The following is a 20131-nucleotide window of genomic DNA, read 5'->3' as shown; positions in this document are numbered from 1 at the left end:
GGGTCTCCCTTTGTACTATTTTGAGTTATCCATTTTAAATACCATGCAAACCATAGTAGTTGACGACTTACTGGAAAAAACACCATGCAAACCAGTAGTGGCCCCCACTTTCAGGGATTTGACCACCTGCCGACCCGAAGGGTCCCCCTTTGTACTATTTTGAGTTATCCATGTTAAATACCCTGCAAACCATAGTAGTTAACGACTTACTGTAAAAAACAACATGCAAACCAGTAGGGGCCCCTATTTTTAAGGATTCGACCCCCTGCCGACCCAAAGGGCCCTTTGTACTATTTTGAGTTATCCATTTTTGGCTGACTGACCTTCAAATTTTTCTAGAGGCGCCTTAGGCGCCAATCTATACTAATTTTGAGGGGGAGCGCGCGTCAAAAAAACGCGATTTTTTGGTCGAAAATTTCCAAAAGTGCCTAAAACGTCTTTTTTGGCCTTTTTTCAAAAATTTGGTGTCAATTTAGGGTCTTTATTTGGGAGAGCTCAGAAAATCAATTCGGTCGACCTAAAAAAAAGGTCGACAAAATTTTCAACTTTTTGTTGGAAATCCGCCAGTCAAACAGTCAGTGGTTCGAGGCCCATCATGATCCGTCCTCGTTACTAGCAAAAGCGAGGAAATTTTACCCAGCCCAAAAAATAAAATCCAAAAACTTGAATATGTATTCTTAATCAGTTGGTCCTTTCCCTAGTGGAAAAATATGGCTGTTCAACTTAAAATATAATGCTTTTCTCCTGCGGAAAACACTGGGAAAGGAAGTTAAATTTACTGCAATTAGAAAGGTAAGACAAAATTCTTCGGCGAGACTACTAAACAAAATAGTTTTTTTTTGTTTAATTTAAAAAAATAACAAAAAAAAGCACTGTCAAAATCAGCCAGAAAATTTTTTTTAAGAATAAAAAACTCAGCTGAACTATTTGCCAAAAGCTGGATCCAAAAACAGCAACCGTCTGCTTTTGTTTACAACAGTTTTTATTTCGTTCAATAAACGATTAATCTTTCCTCTCCTTAAGGTTTTCAATATTCCCCTCCTTTTCAATTTTCGCTGAAATACGATTTCCTGAATGCACTTTAAGATGAAATTTGCTGCAATAAATTATATTACATCATATCAATAAATGAACAGATCTGATCAACTTTTGACAATTTATTATCATTAAAAAAAAATTCATATGTTTTCTGCATGTGAAGTATATGAAATAGGCATGAAAGTTAAATAACTGGTATAGCCACGGTCTCAATTGGTATGAAAGCTAAATAACTAAAAGTAAAAAACGGGCCGCATGTTCAACTTTGTTAATATAGTAGTTAACGACTTACTGGAAAAAATACCATGCAAACCAGTAGCGCCCCCCTCCCTCAGGGATTCGAACCCTGCCGACCCAAAGGGTCCCCCTTGTACTATTTTGTGAGTTATCCATTTTAAATACCATGCAAACCATAGTAGTTAACGACTTACTGTAAAAAACACCATGCAAACCAGTAGTGGCCCCCACTTTCAGGGATTTGAACCCCTTTCGACCCAAATGGTCCCCATTTGTACCATTTTGAGTTATCTATTTTAAATACCATGCAAACCATAGTAGTTAATGACTTACTGGATAAAACACCATGCAAACCAGTAGCGGCCCCCACTTTCAGGGGATCGACCCCCTGACGACCCAAAGGGTCCCCCTTTGTACTATTTTGAGTTATCCATTTTAAATACCATACAAACCATAGTAGTTAACGACTTACTGGAAAAAACACCATGCAAACCAGTAGTGGCCCCCACTTTCAGGGATTCGACCACCTGCCGACCCAAAGGGTCCCCCTTTGTACTATTTTGAGTTATCTATTTTAAATACCATGCAAACCATAGTAGTTAACGACTTACTGTAAAAAACACCATGCAAACCAGTAGTGGCCCCCACTTTCAGGGATTTGAACCCCTTTCGACCCAAATGGTCCCCATTTGTACCATTTTGAGTTATCTATTTTAAATACCATGCAAACCATAGTAGTTAATGACTTACTGGATAAAACACCATGCAAACCAGTAGCGGCCCCCACTTTCAGGGGATCGACCCCCTGACGACCCAAAGGGTCCCCCTTTGTACTATTTTGAGTTATCCATGTTAAATACCCTGCAAACCATAGTAGTTAACGACTTACTGTAAAAAACACCATGCAAACCAGTAGCGGCCCCTATTTTCAAAGATTCGACCCTCTGCCGACCCAAAGGGCCCTTTGTACTATTTTGAGTTATCCATTTTTGGCTGACTGACCTTCAAATTTTTCTAGAGGCGCATTAGGCGCCAATCTATACTAACTTTGAGGGGGAGCGCACGCCGAAAAAACGCGATTTTTTGGTCGAAAGTTTCCAAAAGTGCCTAAAACGTCTTTTTTGGCCTTTTTTCAAAAATTTGGTGTCAAATTAGGGTCTTTATTTGGGAGAGCTCAGAAAATCAATTCGGTCGACCTAAAAAAACAGGTCAACAAAATTTTCAATTTTTTGTTGGAAATCCGCCAGTCACACAGTCAGTGGTTCGAGGCCCATCATGATCCGTCCTCGTTACTAGCAAGTGCGAGGAAACTTTACCCAGCCCAAAAAATAAAATCCAAAAACTTGAATATGTATTCTTAATCAGTTGGTCCTTTCCCTAGTGGAAAAATATGGCTGTTCAACTTAAAATATAATGCTTTTCTCCTGCGGAAAACACTGGGAAAGGAAGTTAAATTTACTGCAATTAGAAAGGTAAGACAAAATTTTTCGGCGAGACTACTAAACAAAATAGTTTTTTTTGTTGAATTAAAAAAAAATAACAAAAAAGAGCACTGTCAAAATCAGCCAGAAAATTTTTTTTTAAGAATAAAAAACTCAGCTGAACTATTTGCCAAAAGCTGCATCTGGCGAAATTATTTCAAACCTGATTTTAATATCTCTCAAAAAATTAGACTTTTTCACGACTTGAGCTGCGGCTGGCTTTTTCAATTTTGTGACTTTTTTCAAAAATTACCTGTTGGTTTGGGTAGCCATGTGGAGCATCTGTATATCTAGCGTGAGCAGAGTTTGAGGCGTTGGCACTACTATTCATGGTAAAATTAAAATGACTTCAATCGAGTTATGAGAAGATTTGATCTACTATGATTAAGTGTATTTCAATGTTGTTGTATCAGGTAAAAACATACTTCAATGAAAAGTGTCGAATGACAAATTCGTTATCAGGTGTTCTCTTCGCCTTTGAAACTAATGGTCAAAAAAAGAATTCAACGTAAATGCATTAGCTGATAATATAAAAAATATAGTCGTTAAAAAGGGAGAAAGGAATCGTCAACATCTTGACATAAATCAAGCCACAAGTAGAATCTGATATACAACTTGAATTTTTTAATTTCCTCTAATTAGGGAAACAACGTTTCCTTTTATTAAAAACAAGTATGGCAATATGTTAATAAATCTTATACAAATTGAAAAAAAGGAAAACATAAAAATACATTTGCATATAGCTTCAAAGGTAAATACTTTTTGAAAAATTCAATGAAGCTATTTTTTAGGCGCATAATCTCAATTTAATGAAAAGTTCCGACGGAATCAGTTTTTATCCCAGATAAGCGTGGTTACAGTTTATTGTTGTGCTGATATTTGGTCTAAGAAAGTCATAGGTTAGAGTTGCTTTTTATCAAAAGGAAAATCAATTATAAATACTAGCTCTTTCATATAATTTTCCAAAAACCGATTCATTACTTATCCTTAAACCCTCTGGTATTTTTTGTTTTCTTTGTTCGGACCACCCACCCTTAGGAGGAGGATGTACTTCATATTTTTGTGTGCTTTCTTTTTCAACTAAGGAAACAAAATAGGGACTGAGAACAGTAAAAATTGAGTTAACACGGCTGCATTATACCAATTGTTGTTATGCCATCTCGACATGTTATCTGAGCTTTGGAGCAAGTTGTGAATTTTTTTAAATCGATATGCAGTTTGTGATAATCGATATTTTGTCTTGGATCGTATAATTTGTGTGCTTTTGTCCTGACACTAAAAATCAAAATGTGACAGGTTGACCCCGAAAATTTAATGATTCACAAAAAATTAAACGCTGCAAAAATTTTTATCTTACGAAAAATTCTTTTAAAGTTTTAAGAAAATATCTACTGTTTTAAAACCACTACACAACTAAGTTTCTGATTTTGGAGGCGTGGAAAGGATGTTTTGCCAACAATGGTTTCTTCAAGATACATAATAGTCATCGCTTTAATAGTTTTGACGCTGAAAATTATATAAATCTTCGCGATGCCCTGAGACCACAAGCGGGTTTAGGAATGGGGAAAAACTCAAAAGTTTTTAACTACAAAATTTTATACGGCATTAATTTTAAATCTTCATTAATTTCGAAAACTTTTCTTTGAGTGCTTCAGGCGCAGAGTTGTTTCAATTGTGATGAAAAGTCCTGGTCGAACCAATCTGTTTCACTCTATCACATGGCAGTTTTATTAAACAACCAGCATAGTTGGCTGAGAAGTAACGCCTTGGATCGCTCTCTGCCTCTTTAGCTCTCTTGTCAATTGATAGCGATGCTTCACCAGGGTTGAACTTACATCGATCGTCATGGCTGATTCAGTGGTGTTTCATTTATACCGTTTTAAGCGATTAATTCGCGATATTTCACCAACGATTCAGCGCTCATAATCTTGAAACAAATTACGTTTTTCCAAAAATCTTTGGAGCACAGATCTTCAAACTTTGCCTTATACAGGGCTTAGAAGATTTAAATTAGATATGACTTATAAAAAAATCGACAAAATTTCCATAAACTTTCCACATCAAAAAATCATGCGCAAGCCACTGGTTCAAGACTGACAATAGAAGAAGACAAGTATCTCAGCTAAGACTATTACCGATAGTACTTCCGGTTGCGATTAGCAACCGTTGTCAAATCGTTATCAATTATAGACTCTTTTCGAGCTAAAATTTTTAAAACAAAATCATTTGAATCACGTGATAAATTGATTATTAATAAATTGAAATACTTTGGCTTTTCCGGAACACGTGATCTAGAGGTGACGACCATCTTGTGACGGGAAAATTCCTCTGGGTTCAAATTCTGCTAAGACAGCTTTTTTAACTGAGATTATTCCGTTTCAAACAAATGATTGGCCTATTGTTTTTCGCATTATGTTGGCTTGGTGGCATGTCACGTGTTATACCCACGGAAAGTGATAGATGATCTGAGATTCTAAATGACATTCGGAATAAGACTGAAGAACTAACTTAAATTCAGTTGCGTTAAAGAGAATCTGTTTTTGGTTTTCGAACTGACCTCGAAGCATGTGAGAATCAGAACTCATAAGAACTAGTACATAAGTTGATGAGTTTTAGTTTTACATAATATCGTATTAGAACAGATCTCTATAGATAATATAAATATACCAATTGGTTAAATATGTAGATATAAATATATAGCGCCGAGTGACTATATCAGTATAGTAATGTTTTAGCTGCTGTGGTCTATTAGACCCACTGAGTTTCTTTACTATACGTTTATACTATATACGTTGTATAGCATTCCCCCTTTTTCAGAAGAAAAATTACTTTTTCTTTATAGCCTCGTCCTTGGTGGATTTGTTTTCCTGGTTTGGCGTGCTGGATTGTGGTACGTTACTAGAGCTGGTTGACGTACTCTCTTTTTCCCTCTGAAAAGTCATGGAATTTTTCATGGGTGAGATCTCCTTTAGAAGTTTCGTTGCCGAGTCGAAGTTCTTTATGAAGGCTGCGTCTGGAGTAACGGGTTGTTGAGGTCTGTCGAGAATGTATCGGGTACTGATCGTTTTTGGGCGAGAAGACGTTTGTATTTGAGATTCGACCTTCGTCGTATCTGTTGCAGGTATGTCCGCCTCGTCTTTTTGCGCGCTTTTTTCCCGAATGATTTCCGGTGTGTCGGATTCCAATTGGACTTCCACACTATCAATTGAAGATGATAAGGAGATCACTTCTTGTTGATTAAGATTTGGATTGCCAGTAATTTGATTTTGTGCGCCGTGTGTAGGCGTGGGAATTACTTCGACTTGGCATACCACATTTCGGATGTTTGTGCCTTGTGCCTCGATAGTGCTGATTGGAATAGCATTTCCAAGTTTGCCGGCCAACGCACTGGTTCTATGTCTAATTGATCGTCGACAATTTTGGTCGAAGTCTTCGGGTGTTTTCTTTGTGTCCTGTTTTTTAGGAGCTGGCTTTTTGGAGGAAGGCGTTTTTCGAGCGAGATCGGTGTCTGACAGCGATATGGAAGTATCGCATTCAAACTCTATATCGGCGTTTTCAATTCTGCTCTTTTTTAGTTTGTTAAACGGGTTCTGTTTACCAGTTGGTTCTGGATTCGCTGAGGTGGCTTGATTGGCTGAAGTCGCTCGTGTTTTGTCATGGATCCTTTTGAAGAGGCCATCATGTCCTAGAGCGCGTCTATTTCTGGATTGTGAGAGGATTTGTTCCAGATTTTTGGGAGGCGGCTTTTTCGGGCTAGTTTGAGATTTACTTTGTTCTTAGTTTGAGGTTTGCTCTGTTCTTGTTTATCTTGTTTGTTGATTTGTTTTGCTCTCTCCAGTTTAGGGCTTTTTGCTAAAACACGAGGTTTGGCTCGAGGTAAATGCTTATAAGCCACAAAGTCCTTAAGGGCAGCTGGGCGACATTTACCATATACCCGTGGATCCGGCATAAAAGCGAGACCGTCGTGTCTTATAACGCGTGGTTGCTTACCATCTTCCCGCACCCATGCGGTGTGCTAATTGCTAATTGAGCCGTTTTCCAAAATTTTGAACTGAGCCCCAAATACACCTGGTTTTTTGATTTTCCTGGAGATGGTGCCTAATTTTCTGGCCACCTGGTCGATTTTCTGACCGAGTTTGGGTTAGTAGTTGATTGTGGACCTTTAAAGCGATCTTTAAGAAAAACTATTGCTGCCCTTTCCATATTTTGTTTTTCTTGCGGTGTTAACGTTCGTATAGGTATTCTTGTTCTTCTTTTTTCAATGTTGTGGCCGGTTTTTTCGTTGAGAAATTTACGTTTTTCTTTAATAAGGTCATAGGTGGTATTAGTTAAAGGTAAGTGCGCACCTATAGGGAATCGAGCCAAAAGTTGACGGTCGAACTCTTCATCGCTGCTATCCCATCCGTCTGGTCGAAGTGGTTTTTCGACCTGAGTGGTTGCCTTTCTTTTCCCTGAAGGGGTTATTGGTTTGGCGGCCACCGTGCTTTTGTTTTTAGTTTTGGATTTTGAAGAGGATGGCATGTTGTCTGCCACTAGTTGAGAGTCGTTTTGTTTCTCTCGGTAATTGATGTCCAGCTCGTCTTCGCTGTTTATGTCTCTATTCCACATGGCTTCTGCCGTCAACGCGGGTTTGGTTAGAAGCTTTTGGTCTAAACAAGCAAGTTTGATGTTTTCCCATGATAGATTTGACGATTTTGGAGATGTGGCTATATTGCTTAAAGGCGTGTTCGGTTTTCTACCGAAATGTGCCTCAAATGGGGTTATTTTTGTTGTTGCGTTTGGGGTTATTCTCAGGGTTTTGATAAGCACGTCCGAAGCAAGTTTATAAGGTTTATTACATTTATCAATTTTCATTACTGAAAGTCTTGATTTCAATGTTCTTATTAAACGTTCTACCATACCGATTGATCGGTGATCGTCGACTGGTGCAAAGATAAGTTTGATGTTATTATTCTTGCAATACAACATAAATTTTTTTAGCTCGGAACCCCTGTGCTTGATCACACCTTACGTTTCGTGGTACCCCGTGGTTTACAATGTGGGTTTGCAGAAAACGAATAATGGTATCCGCCTTATTGTTTGTTACAACCTTTGCCGATGGAAAACGGGAGAAGCGATCTACCCCTACTAGAATGTAGACATCTTTATAATTTTCATCGGGTAGTGGACCCGCGAAATCCAATTGGATTTCCTCGTTTGGTTCTACGACCGCATCTAATGACGTAAAGTGAGAATGGCCCGATATAACTTTTAGGTTTTTACCTTTTTCTCTGCACTCTTTACAGTTCTGCGCCGTGGCTACGATGTCTCTGTGGAGGTACGGGTACCATATGTTGCGAGCTGCCTCCCGCATACCACCCTGCCCAGGGTGAGTTAGATGTAATGCGTCCACGAGAATTTGGCGAAGTTGTTTCGGGATTACTGCGCGCTCATCGTAGAGGAGGATGCCGTCTCGTACTGAAAGTCTGTGTCTGACATTGTAGAAGTACGGCCCGTAGCAAGACTTAAGGGTTTCCCATTTCTGTCCTTTGACCATATTAAGTAGAGGGTTTATGGTTCTATCTTTTTTGGTTGCTGCGGCCAGGAAGGAGCTGTCGAACACGTTTCGAAGCTGGCGCCGGTACATCGGTACATCCTCATCCTGTGTATCCGCTGTTGCTGAGCATGTATGGGTATCTACCTCCTGTTCTGTTTGACATCCTTGGTCAATGGGTATCTGTTGGAATGTGACACTATCTTTCGAAGGTATCACCTGATGAGATGTGTCGCTGAAATTGAGATCCTTGTGGAGTTGCTTGTACGTATCGAATGATGAGATGTTTTTCGGGTGAAACGAGATGGTAGTTTGGGATTCTTTATGGCATTTTCTAAGTATGCGTTTAAACGGCGGTAAGGACATTCCGGATGTAGAGATTGACAATTGACGGTTCATAATCGTGTTCTGGGGAGTTTCCCGGTCTGAGATTGAGTGGTATTCACAAATATTTGAGATTTTTGGCTGTAAATTTTGAAATTTTGATTGCGTTCGTAACCGACTGAAGTTTGACTTTTGACTATTCAAAGTGAGCGCTTTTGCTGTTTCAAACGAATCTGATTGAAAATCGTTTTCGTTCCGGTCGAGTTTTTGCGTGTTAAACATTCCGTACGGATTGGAATTCAAAGCTAGATTTAAACTTGCGCTATCCTGAAATTCAAGGCACGCAATAAAATCGTCAATTAGCGCCACTACAAATTGTTCATCCCAGTATGCAGGCGGTTGAGGTTTTCCTACGGGCTGCCTGGAAATGTATTCAATTAGCCCCATTTTACTACCCGCGAGATGTTTTATATCAAAGTCAAATGGTAATAAGCGATCTATCCATCTGGTTAATCTACTTTGATAAATTTTGTTGTTTTTCTTGCATTGCAAAGCGCTAACTAAGGCTTGATGATCGCTAATCAAAGTAAATCTCCGACCATATAAGTAGTACTTAAAATGTTCTATTGCCCATACTGCAGCGAGTAGTTCTAATTCATTTACTGAGTATTTGTTTTCGCAAGAATTTAAAAATCTTGAGGCATACGCAATTGTTGCCCATCCGTCTGGAGTTTCTTGTTCTAAGGCACATCCTATACCATCCCGACTAGCGTCGCATACCACTCGTGTATCTCGACCACTTACGAAGTGGCGATTTTCGGTAATATTACGAACCGCGCTTAGTATGTTTTGAAACGCTGTTTCGTAGTTTTCCTCCCATTTAAACTGGTATTTCGTACTGTTCGAAAGTAACGGCCGGAGTGGAGTGCATAGTTGCGCTAAATTAGGGATAAATTTGTTCAAATGATTTATGGAACCCATAAAGCTTTGTAATTGCCTAAAGGTTTTTGGATGGTTCAGCTGGTATATAGCATCTGTTTTCTTTTGTATTGGTATTGTACCATGTTCATCGATAACATATCCCAACCACTCCACCTGTGTACATCCAAATTTACTTTTTTTCTAGTGATATTGCCATATTTTCCGCGTCGAGTTTATCTAAAATGCGTTTGAGCTTGTCAATATGATCATCTTTTGTGCCGTGGGATATAATCAAGATATCATCAAAAAATGCAAATATATCCCTCTCATTATTTAGTGTTAAGTCGATGGCCTTCTGAAATTCCGCAGGCATGTCCGTTAGGCCGTAAAATTCAGTTTGAAACTGGTAGGTGCCTGTAGCTTGACCCCCGATAATGCTAAAATTACATTGTTGCCGTGTCGCGTCGTCTAGCTTTAGCTGGCTGTACGCATACCGAAGATCTATTGTTGAGAATAATGTAGTACCTGGCTTATCGTGGCCTTGTTGTGCTGATTGAGCGACGTTATCGAGTAAGATATCAATGTTTGGCTTTTGATACTTGTTCTTATGTATCATTTTATTAATTTGTTTCGAATCCATAGCCAATTTTATAGATTGATCTTTTTTTACAGTAATGACTATAGGGCTAATAAACTGTTGATCGCTACATTTTTCCAATTTAACGATGTGCCCCTGTTCTATGAGAGATCGAATTTCTTGTTCTACTTTCTCCTGGATATGTAAAGGGGTTCGTCGACCTTTCTGTTGCAAGGCTTTGAATTCCTTTAGGAATGTTGTATGCACCATATGGCTACGTGATCTACCTATTCTTGTACATAAGCCAGGATACGTTGTTTTCACCCAGTTGGTTAGTTTTTGATCTGCGCACTTATGGTCTTCGGAGATTGCATTAATCGACTTACCAGCTGGTGTTTGTTTCAGTTGATTTCCTATTAGAGGTAGAATGTTTCTGCCAAAGATGTTTGCTCTTTTATCGTCCACCACTATCAGTGAAATTGTGTTAACAGTCCATCCTCCGGATTCGATTGGTGTTATAACTCTTCCGAATGATGGGATTTTGTATCCGTTGTAGCAGACCATTCTGTTTTTCTCGTCTGTTTCGGTTGTTTGGATTCGTTTCGCAGATTTGACTGTTGATACTATCAGATTTGCCGTACGTTGATTAAAAAAAGATGTCGGTGATCAGGTGTCTGCAATAAACACCAAGTCGTTATGGCCACATCGGACCCTTACTAAGTGTCCTTTTAGATCGAATTCGTCAATTTGCTTGACGGATTTGCTCTCAAAACGAATTGAGTTTGTAGTTGAATCGTCTGGGTGAATGAGTTCCCATCCTGGAATCAAATCACCTGCCTGCATATAGTTTACATATGCGGCTACGTCTGTATCATGGGATAAATGTTCTGCCGTTTGATCTTCTTGTATAGCATTGACCTCAGATGATTTGCTTAAACGTGCGTAGTGTCCTCTCTTTGTACATTTGTTGCAGGACATTGTTGCAGGTGTCCTGGCCCAAATGGGTTACCGCACTTGAAGCATTGTTTGTTTTGATCCGTTTGTTGTCGCTGAGTGTAACCACGTTGTTGTGATTGTTGACGTTTTCGTCCTCCTTTCGATGAGTACCGGTTGTTATTAGTATTGTTCCTTTTTGCTACGACACCAACTGGTTCCGTTTTTACTGTGGTTGTTGGCATATTTGATGCTGATCCTTGTTTCCGAATTAGCATTTGGTTCTCCAAACCCTTTTCCCGTCGGATCGCGTAGTCTAATGCCTGCTCAGGCGTCTTGGTTTCCGCCAGCAGATCCTTTTGTACTTCGTCGTTGGACATATTTGCGATGAACAGGTCCCTGATGATTTCTGTTTCCAGTCTGCCATCATTACAGTTCACGCATTTGAAGTTTCCTTTTACCACCAATTCCGTTAGGCCACAGTGGTATTGCTCTAGTGATTCTGTTTTTCCTTGTTTACGAGTGAACGCTTCATATCTATCGAATGTGACATTTCGTTCTTTCGTAAATAGGCGTTTCAGACGGTCCCAAAAATATCAGGTGGTAACTTCCTGAATTCTAAGGTCCGGGTAATATTGTGATACCCTTCGTTGACCTTCAGTTCCCAGACATAGATAGATATAGCTTCTACATTTTATATCCGCTTCGTCCCATGGAACGCCGTCCACCGTGGGGCCTAAGTTGTCCAAGTGTGCACATTGATTTTCCCATGTCACCTTTTTTTCTTGATTACGCAGGTTGCGGTCACGGATCTGTAAATTAGTTTCCCCCTCAATCGGAAGTTCGTATCCCGGTTCATGAGGACGTCTGATTGCAGGAGGATCGCGGAGTAGTTTTACCAGGTCTATACCATCTTTCGCAATGATTCCCATTAATAGTTGTTGATTCCATTTCTCGCACTATATTGGTGGGTCCGCCGAGGCTTTCTGCCAGAATGGTGAAATTCCTAATGGGTTTTTTGTAACTGCTGGCTGCGCCATGTTATACCCACGGAAAGTGATAGATGATCTGAGATTCTAAATGACGTTCGGAATAAGACTGAAGAACTAACTTAAATTCAGTTGCGTTAAAGAGAATCTGTTTTTGGTTTTCGAACTGACCTCGAAGCATGTGAGAATCAGAACTCATAAGAACTAGTACATAAGTTGATGAGTGTTAGTTTTACATAATATCGTATTAGAACAGATCTCTATAGATTATATAAATATACCAATTGGTTAAATATGTAGATATAAATATTTAGCGCCGAGTGACTATATCAGTATAGTAATGTTTTAGCTGCTGTGGTCTATTAGATCCACTGAGTTTCTTTACTATACGTTTATACTATATACGCTGTATAGCATCACGTTTACTAATTAATTTCTTGTGCTGTATTTAGTTTTAATTATAGTTCCAAGTGATTTGAATTATTAACTGTCATATATATATATATATATATATATATATATATATATATATATATATTTTTCTTTATTTTTCCTTATTTCTTAAGCTTAATTTGACTAAAATTGCTTTGGTTTGTGATCCCCTCCCGTCCGCTCCGTATCCGTGAGCAAAAGGATAGAACTTTATAGCTCAAAGTTATTCATGACAGGTTTTTTTCGACACAAGTTGAGTTTACCCATGTGAGGTCGGCTAAGTAGCCACTCGGTTATTGCTTTGTGAATACGCCAGTAACTGTGTTGCTGGATGTGCTTTTCTCAAGTTGAGCATAATTCGCGCCAAATTTTTGAGTTTTTTATATTAATTTTTTGGGCATTTTCAAAATTTTTTCGCTTGTGGATTTTGTTTCCTTTTTTGGTCTCCTAGCTTGCAATGTTATGTTTGTGCGGTATCGCAATTATTGCGATGCTCAGTTTTGTCTCTGAGTAATAATAAAAAAAACTGTACTCACATCAGCGTCGATTTCTCGTTTGTTGTTGTGCTCAAGATTAGACGTTGAAATATGAACAGTCACCATTTTGAACCGAACTCAGTGTTAATAAAATAACGCTTAGAAATTGAACCGGAAAACGATTAAAGTAAATGAATAAAATGATTTATAACATCAGGATATCACCTATATTTTTTTCCGTTATACTTTTCCGCATGAAATGACTTGATCTGAAACCACCTGAGGTTCGGTAATCAACAAAATAATCATTAAAATTGCCATAAACTCAATTACCGTGAATATATTGAAATGATGCAAATTTACGAATCGAATATATATGCTCGCCTAGGGAAAAGTTTCTAATTTGAATAGTGATTTTAAAATACTACGCGCAAGCCCAATCAATACCAAAATAGGAATAATCCAATTTTTCTGCCGAGTAATCTATCTCATGATGATTTTTTTTGATTTATGATTTTAGGTCTGCAGGGAGTGATAAGAGGAGAAAGCTCGCTAGAGTAAGTGGTGACAGCACTAAGTCCTATTTTGAAATAAAATCGACCGCCCATCGCGAGAAGAGCTGCAAAAATTGCTAAATTCTTCGCTACTTGTGATGAAACAGCAGTACTTGTACAAGATGCTGAAGAAAGATAGAAGCACACCCGCTAAGTTGGTGAAAAAATTCGAAACATATACATCTAGTTCTTTTTATACCCGGAGGGAAATTCCAGAGATCAAAAGTCTCAATATTTTGAAGATATTTTTTCGAAGGCTGCCCCCTCAAAACATGGATATTGAACCAATTTAATTAAATTATGCTAATACTAACACTTTATAGGCGAGAGCGATTAGATATTCTATAATACATTAAAAGGGATGGGAAGGAAATATGGCACAGGGTTGTTTTTTTGCCCAATTTTGAGTTCCTCAAGGAAACCTCGTGGGAGTCTATTATGAAAATGTTCCATATTTTTTGAAATTTTCAGGAATAGAAGCTATATCCACATAATAAATGCGGACTGGCATCTCTATTTATTATGTAAGCATACGAGAGTAACTGGTCATCTGTGGTGTAATGGTTCAAGTGAGTGCCTCTTAATCCGGAGGATTGGGTTCACTTCTTTTAGTTCCCACGTCTTTTTATCCAATGTCTGTTTAATTTAGCTATTAAAAATTTCGTGACATAAAGTAACAACTACTTTTCTGGCGAACAGTTCCAGATGCGCTAGATCCGACTTGCCTAGTATTGTGATTAGCCTGGGATTTGAATTGAATCGAACTTAAATATGAGTTGAAAATCTGGGAGTAAATATGACAAAGCTTCGATGTTCAGCGAACAAAAAATCGTCGAGCGAGTTTTGAATTTCATTTTTTGCTCAACAGGGTGTTGGTAATGTTCTGCGCTTTTTGAGCTGCTGTTCGTGTTTGTCACAAGAAGTCCAATAAGGGTCTTGATAAAAATAGGGTACACCAAGTCTCGACAGGGTTTTACTGCATTGTTATCTCGACTAATTTTAACTGGAATTTCAAACTGGGATAGCTGCTTTTTGATTTTCAAAAAATCAAATGAATACACTTTAATTTTAAAAAATCAAATTTCATCACAAATGAATACACAAATTAAAGTTAGAGTCGATATATAAATATGGTAAAATCCTGTCAAGACATGGTAAAAGCCGAAACCTGCCGATAAATGATTTTACTACATTTTTATTACGACTTCTAATCTGATTTAAATCTCGCAACATGAGCAACAGCGGGCAGATAGCTCCCAAGATTATCAACCACCTGACGACCGAAACATTGATGAATCTACGGGCTAGTGGTTAGCTCTATATCTTTCTTCCTAAAAATTTTGGATCGAATCCCGCGCTCCTCCCAAGCTCATGACAATTTCAAAAATTTAGCGCATTTTGAACCATTCGCCTTCTTCTCTCAAAAATTGCTATCAACCTGAGAAGCATGTCCTAATTTCTGGTCTAGGGGTCTGAGCGAAAACACCTGTTTGATTTGTGAGCAAATATAGTTCAAAAATTTGTGAGCAAAATTTTTTTTTTCACAATGAATTCTTTTGTGTTTTTGTTCCGACCATTTGAAAATGTGAAGGAACTTTGTATTCAGTTGGTTTAAGTTTTTCTTTTTGTTTCTTTTTTTTCTCCACGCAAAATCAAATACCAGATAACCAAGTTTTGAAATTTAGTACAATTTCGAGCGAGATAAGCGATCGAGTAACTTGTTTTTACTGAAAAAAAAAACAGTTTTGGAAACTGAATTCAGCGCTTTCACGGCCATAAAAAACTTTCTTTTATACAAATTTAAAATTTTTAGCGCAAAAAATTACAAAGCATTTTTTTTTCATTTCTTGATTTATAAATTTTTTGAAGTCAATTGTAGTATTTTCTGCTGAACTCATTAACTTTCGACGGGTTTGTATAGTTCTAAAATCACTTTGCGGAGAAGAAACGATACGAATTTGAAGATAAGGAAAATAATATTTGACGGTTTTTTACACGAATCCGGTCGGAACATTCGTAAAAAACATACTCTACATCTTTTTTTGTTTTTTTTTTTTCGTATATTTTGTTCATTTTTTTTTTAGGACGATTGTATTTTTTCTGACTAATTCAACAGATTTTTGCGCGTTTGTCTAGTTCTATAATCACCGCACAGAGAAAAAAAGTTGCTAACTTGAAGATTAGAAAAAGTTTTTTCTTGTAGTTTAATACGAATGTTGTCAAAACATTCTTTGCTACTTGCACCACAAAAAGCTATCCTCAAAAATTATAGAGTTGATCTATTTAGCAACAATGGCATAACACCAAACCAATTTAAATTCCAAACAGACCAATTTAACCAAAGCTCAATGGCGATTCAAGAACGCAGTAGACCTCCTTAATGATGACACACTAAAACAGAAGGTATTTTTTGTGAGTGCCAGGGAAGTCTTACAAAAATGTGCATCGCTAGTTTTTCCTGTAGTTAACTAAGTTTGATATAACTTAACTGACTGATTTTTTAATAACAAAGGTTTTTTGCTCTAAAACAGATTGAACCTTAGAAAAAATTACAACTTTTTTCTCGAAACTGAGAATTTTTTCTATTTTGTTCGAATTACAACAAGTAGTGTTTTTATTATGAAGCATAATTGAATTCATTCTCATTGCTTTTGTGGTAGCTTAATCTGCTTAGAGCAAAAACTAAAAACAATTAAAACACAACCAAAGACCATTTTTCTTCCCATTTCAATGCCGGTCTTTTAACAATAAGGGCAAAATTTTTCGACCACTCTTACTCTTGTGAAACATTTTAAAGTTCGGACTGGGGTCGTGAACAGACTGCAAGATGACACTTATTGTAAGTTTTTCGTTTGGCGATACTTTAATTTTAAATGCTTCAGCTTTTTGATAAATAAGCATAAAACTTACTTTCAGCTTAGCACAATTTACAATTGCTTAAAACCATATCCAAGGCAAAAAACCATCCTAAAACTAAACAGCAAAAAATTTCATGTTTTTTCAATAGTTAAAAATCTTGGCTTGAAATTTTTTTAAAAAACTAAAACAACGACCGAATGCTTTTCAAATTTTTTTTATACTTGTGTACCAAGTTTGCGAAATCAATTAAGTCCAAAAATTGATGACAAAAAATAAATTAAAAAAACATGCTTCATTATTTAGTTTTATGGCACCTAAAACTTTGCAGATGAAAATTTTCCATGAAAAAATTAAGCTATAAATAATGTGTTTTCATATTTATGCAAATTTTTTCTTTTTTTTTCAGTTTTTTATTTCAAAAAAGCTCATTTTATCAAGTTGTTTTTACGAATATTTGCTGGGTTCAAGGATTACTTATTTGTTTTCTTACAATTAAATTGATTCACAACTGATACGCTTGATGATTTGGATAAGACCCTCATAGTTTCGACTGTCTTTTAAGTAGTTGAAATTTATTTTGGTATTAAAAAAATCAGTGAAATATATTTGAACATTTTTTTTCGCTATCCCCACACCCAGGGTAATTTTTTAAAAGAAATTTTTGCGTCTGTTAAATCATTGGTCTTTCAACAGCTTTCTCAATCAGAAACCTATGAGGTGCTCCGCTAATCGGAATCAACTGTGAAATTTCTGTGAAAAAAGTAAAAATTAAATTTTCCAAGGCCAAATGATTCATTTCAATTTCAAATTTGTCACTGCATTTTCAAATTTGTCAAATTTGTCAATTTCTGAAAAAAAACCTTGAACGTAAACGTTTTGCAGAGTTAAAATCAAATTGGCGTTAAGTTTGTCCACTAGAGATTTCTCGAAAGGCTGCTACTCTTGCCAATCATATCCCGTTTTGATTTGAGTCATTTTTCTGCTATTTTTGTACTAACCTTGTCATCCATGGGCCTGGGAACGCACGCTTCACTTGCAATGTACATTTTGAATATTAGGGTTAAGTAATTTTAAAAGTATCTTCGTCAAATGTAGAAATAATAAAAACAACTAGATAGAAAACACAAAAGAGAGTGTTATCGAAAACCTGCCATGAACACTGCGAATCAACGGCTGAATATTTCGAAAGCAGAATAACATTTCAAATTCAACTTTTTAGACAATGACCTCATTCTTATAGCACCCATTTGGCTAAACATATATTTTAAGAGAGCAATAAGGTTATTGTAGAAAGTTTTTTGTTTTCAAATGAAACAAATGAAGCACAGTTGGCGGTTACTAAGTGGCTTGACAGTAAAAGCTGGATCAAACGTGAACGAAAAGAAATAAAAACAACAGATCACAATAAAGAGGGAAAAAGGCATGATGAACTCCTGAATTGAGCTGAAAATAAGAGCGAAAATTTCTTTTTTTTTCGTGTAAAACTTTTTCCATTCAAGAAATGCGCATTGAAGTGAAAATTATGACCATAAGAAACTGTAATTTATGTGACATATATAGCAAGCAGCGGGAATTTATAACTTAAGACATGCCTCATAAACTTTTGTAAAGATTATTTTAAAAAATATATTTGTCGCGTGAAACAAAAACACTGAAAGGTTTAAATACTTCGTATCGCCAGAGTAAAGTAACTGTAACATAGAAATAGCGAATAACTTTTTTAAAAAATGTTCCATATTTTTCCGCCTGCCAAAAGGCGGAATTATTTTGTATTCATGAAGCGCTCTCCCGTGGGACGTTTAAAATACAAGTTCCGTTTCGAGCCTACTAGAACATCGTTGCGAGCTTGAATGATTGCACCAAGTTAGAGTACAAAAAATACTTCAAAGGGAAAGGCTAAAATGATGAAGTCAAGAAAACAATTTTCAATTTAGACTCTCGGAGGAAAAATTGGGCGCATAAAATACAAAGTAATTCAATTTAACATGTCCGACTTTGGGGAAGGTTCCATGTTGCTACACTTTCAAAAGGCTTCAATTTCAAATATAGGATGCCATAATTATTTGTTAAATTGTTTTTGCAAAGTAATTTATGCAGCTTTACTTTCCATATTTGTCTGTAAAAATCTCTTATTTGAATAAATAGATTTTTTGTTCGGACCATGAAGCTTTCGTTTGTTTGACCTACAGTCTACAGTCGATGTTTCTTATTGTGATGGCTTGGATAGCTGGTGAAAAGACGAGAACAACTGAGCGGAAATTGATTTGCCCGAAAAATGGAACAATGAAAAAGGAAACGCTCGGGTAGTTTTTGATCAAAACTGATACAGCCGTCCTGGAAAAGTGAAAGAAAGTATCTTCATTCGCCACGGGTAATTTGGAAAATTTGACCGTTTTTTGTTGTCTTTGATGAGACAAAATAAAAGTCACATGCTAAAATTTCAAAACCAGATAAAAAGAATCAGTAGCATCCATTCAATTTATTTGCGAGATTAGCTTGAATTGTTTTTTGTTTTTGAAGAAAAGTGACTTCAAACTAAGGGCGTATGATGCAATTAAGGGAAGTTTAATGCTTGGTGACGTTTTCATTAGCGGAAAGCTATTTGGTGGTTCATCATTGGACCTTAATTTTATGACGCGAATGGGATTTAAACGCCCCCAGCTCGAGAAAAACGGGGGCGGAAAAAACTGAGTAGCCTTCATACCTCATTATTCTGAAGTATTTGCGAATAGAGTTAGGAATCATATATTTTGCTCTACCAAATGACAATTTTTGGTTAGAACCGTAAGTTTTTCAACTTCCAATTCGGGTTACAATTTCACTATTATCGCAATATGAAAAATGTAACCAGCAAAGTGAAAATTATTCTTGAGATGAAACATGTTTTTCGTCGAACATTGAATATATTTTGTCAGAAAAGCGTGAAATTTAACAGATTTTCATCACGAACATCTCGAGAGGCAAAGTTTATCACTTTGAATTGGAAAATGTACTGGATAAAGGGCCGACGGAAAATTCGGGGCTACGAATCGCACTGACAGGGTCAGAGTTGTTATTTGTGTTATCATAGGATTAGAGAGAAAAATGTGTCTCAAACATTTTTTTTGGACTCTCTAAGCAAATTTCCTTGATGCAATTTCTATACCATTTGAAAAATTTTCACAACTTGATTTCACAAGTTATTACACAAGCCGAGCGTAATGTTACTGTGAAGCAAATTTTTTCTAACCGAAGTCGCAATTATTAGTGCTAAGTTCTAAGTTTGACGGCATTTTTGCAGCAGACAGCCTTGGCAATTTTGCTGCAGACAACCTTGGCAACTTATTAGAATGTGCTTTTCATTTGATTATTATTATAAATTATCACTGTTGATGATTTTTTTTCATTAATCAAATGAGCCAAAAACAGTGATTTGCTTGATACAACAGCATCACAAAAAATACAATTCAAAATTCTTTTAAAGCTATGTATTTTGCAATATTGTTGAATGCAAATCTTTTTTACAATTTAACCTGTTCTATTTCATGCAAAGTAAGTTTCGTTGCCTTTAGTTTGGTACAATCCCGAATATATTACATGCAAAATTTGTTTAATGACAAAACGCGCGTTTAGTGACAAGTTTTTGTTTCTTAAAGCTCCTTTTTGCTTCTTTTTCGCGTGTTTGCCAAACAAATCTCAAATCTTGTAGAAAAAATTTTCTCGCTGTTACCTTTTACCTTCTTAAAATCCAAGACTGGAAATGCGGAGAAACTTTGTATGTGTTTCAGTTTCTTTTCT

At 36.8% G+C, this 20131-nt stretch overlaps 2 protein-coding genes across 8 annotated transcripts in view; one reads left to right on the top strand and one right to left on the bottom strand.

Moving 5' to 3' along the window:
- The window catches only part of LOC134851724 (fizzy-related protein homolog), a 213096-nt gene that overhangs the window by 54819 nt on the left and 138146 nt on the right, over positions 1 to 20131 (top strand). The window lies entirely within an intron of this gene.
- LOC134851808 (dipeptidyl aminopeptidase-like protein 6) overlaps positions 1 to 20131 on the bottom strand; it is a 113885-nt gene that overhangs the window by 28739 nt on the left and 65015 nt on the right. The window contains exon 1 of one of the 7 annotated variants that reach the window (XM_063868055.1): positions 17353 to 18661. The exons of 5 other annotated variants lie outside the window; for them this stretch is intronic. In XM_063868055.1, coding sequence (XP_063724125.1) covers positions 17353 to 17400 — 48 coding nt within the window. In that variant the 5' untranslated portion in view covers positions 17401 to 18661. Of the gene's footprint in view, positions 1 to 13001; positions 13495 to 17352; positions 18662 to 20131 lie in introns of those variants that run through there. One more of the 7 variants, XM_063868050.1, reaches the window with a different exon arrangement.

The sequence above is a fragment of the Symsagittifera roscoffensis genome, chromosome 7, assembly GCF_963678635.1.
Source record: "Symsagittifera roscoffensis chromosome 7, txSymRosc1.1, whole genome shotgun sequence".
In the NCBI taxonomy this organism is placed as follows: Eukaryota; Metazoa; Xenacoelomorpha; order Acoela; family Convolutidae; genus Symsagittifera; species Symsagittifera roscoffensis.
This window is presented reverse-complemented; position numbering and strand designations above follow the sequence as displayed.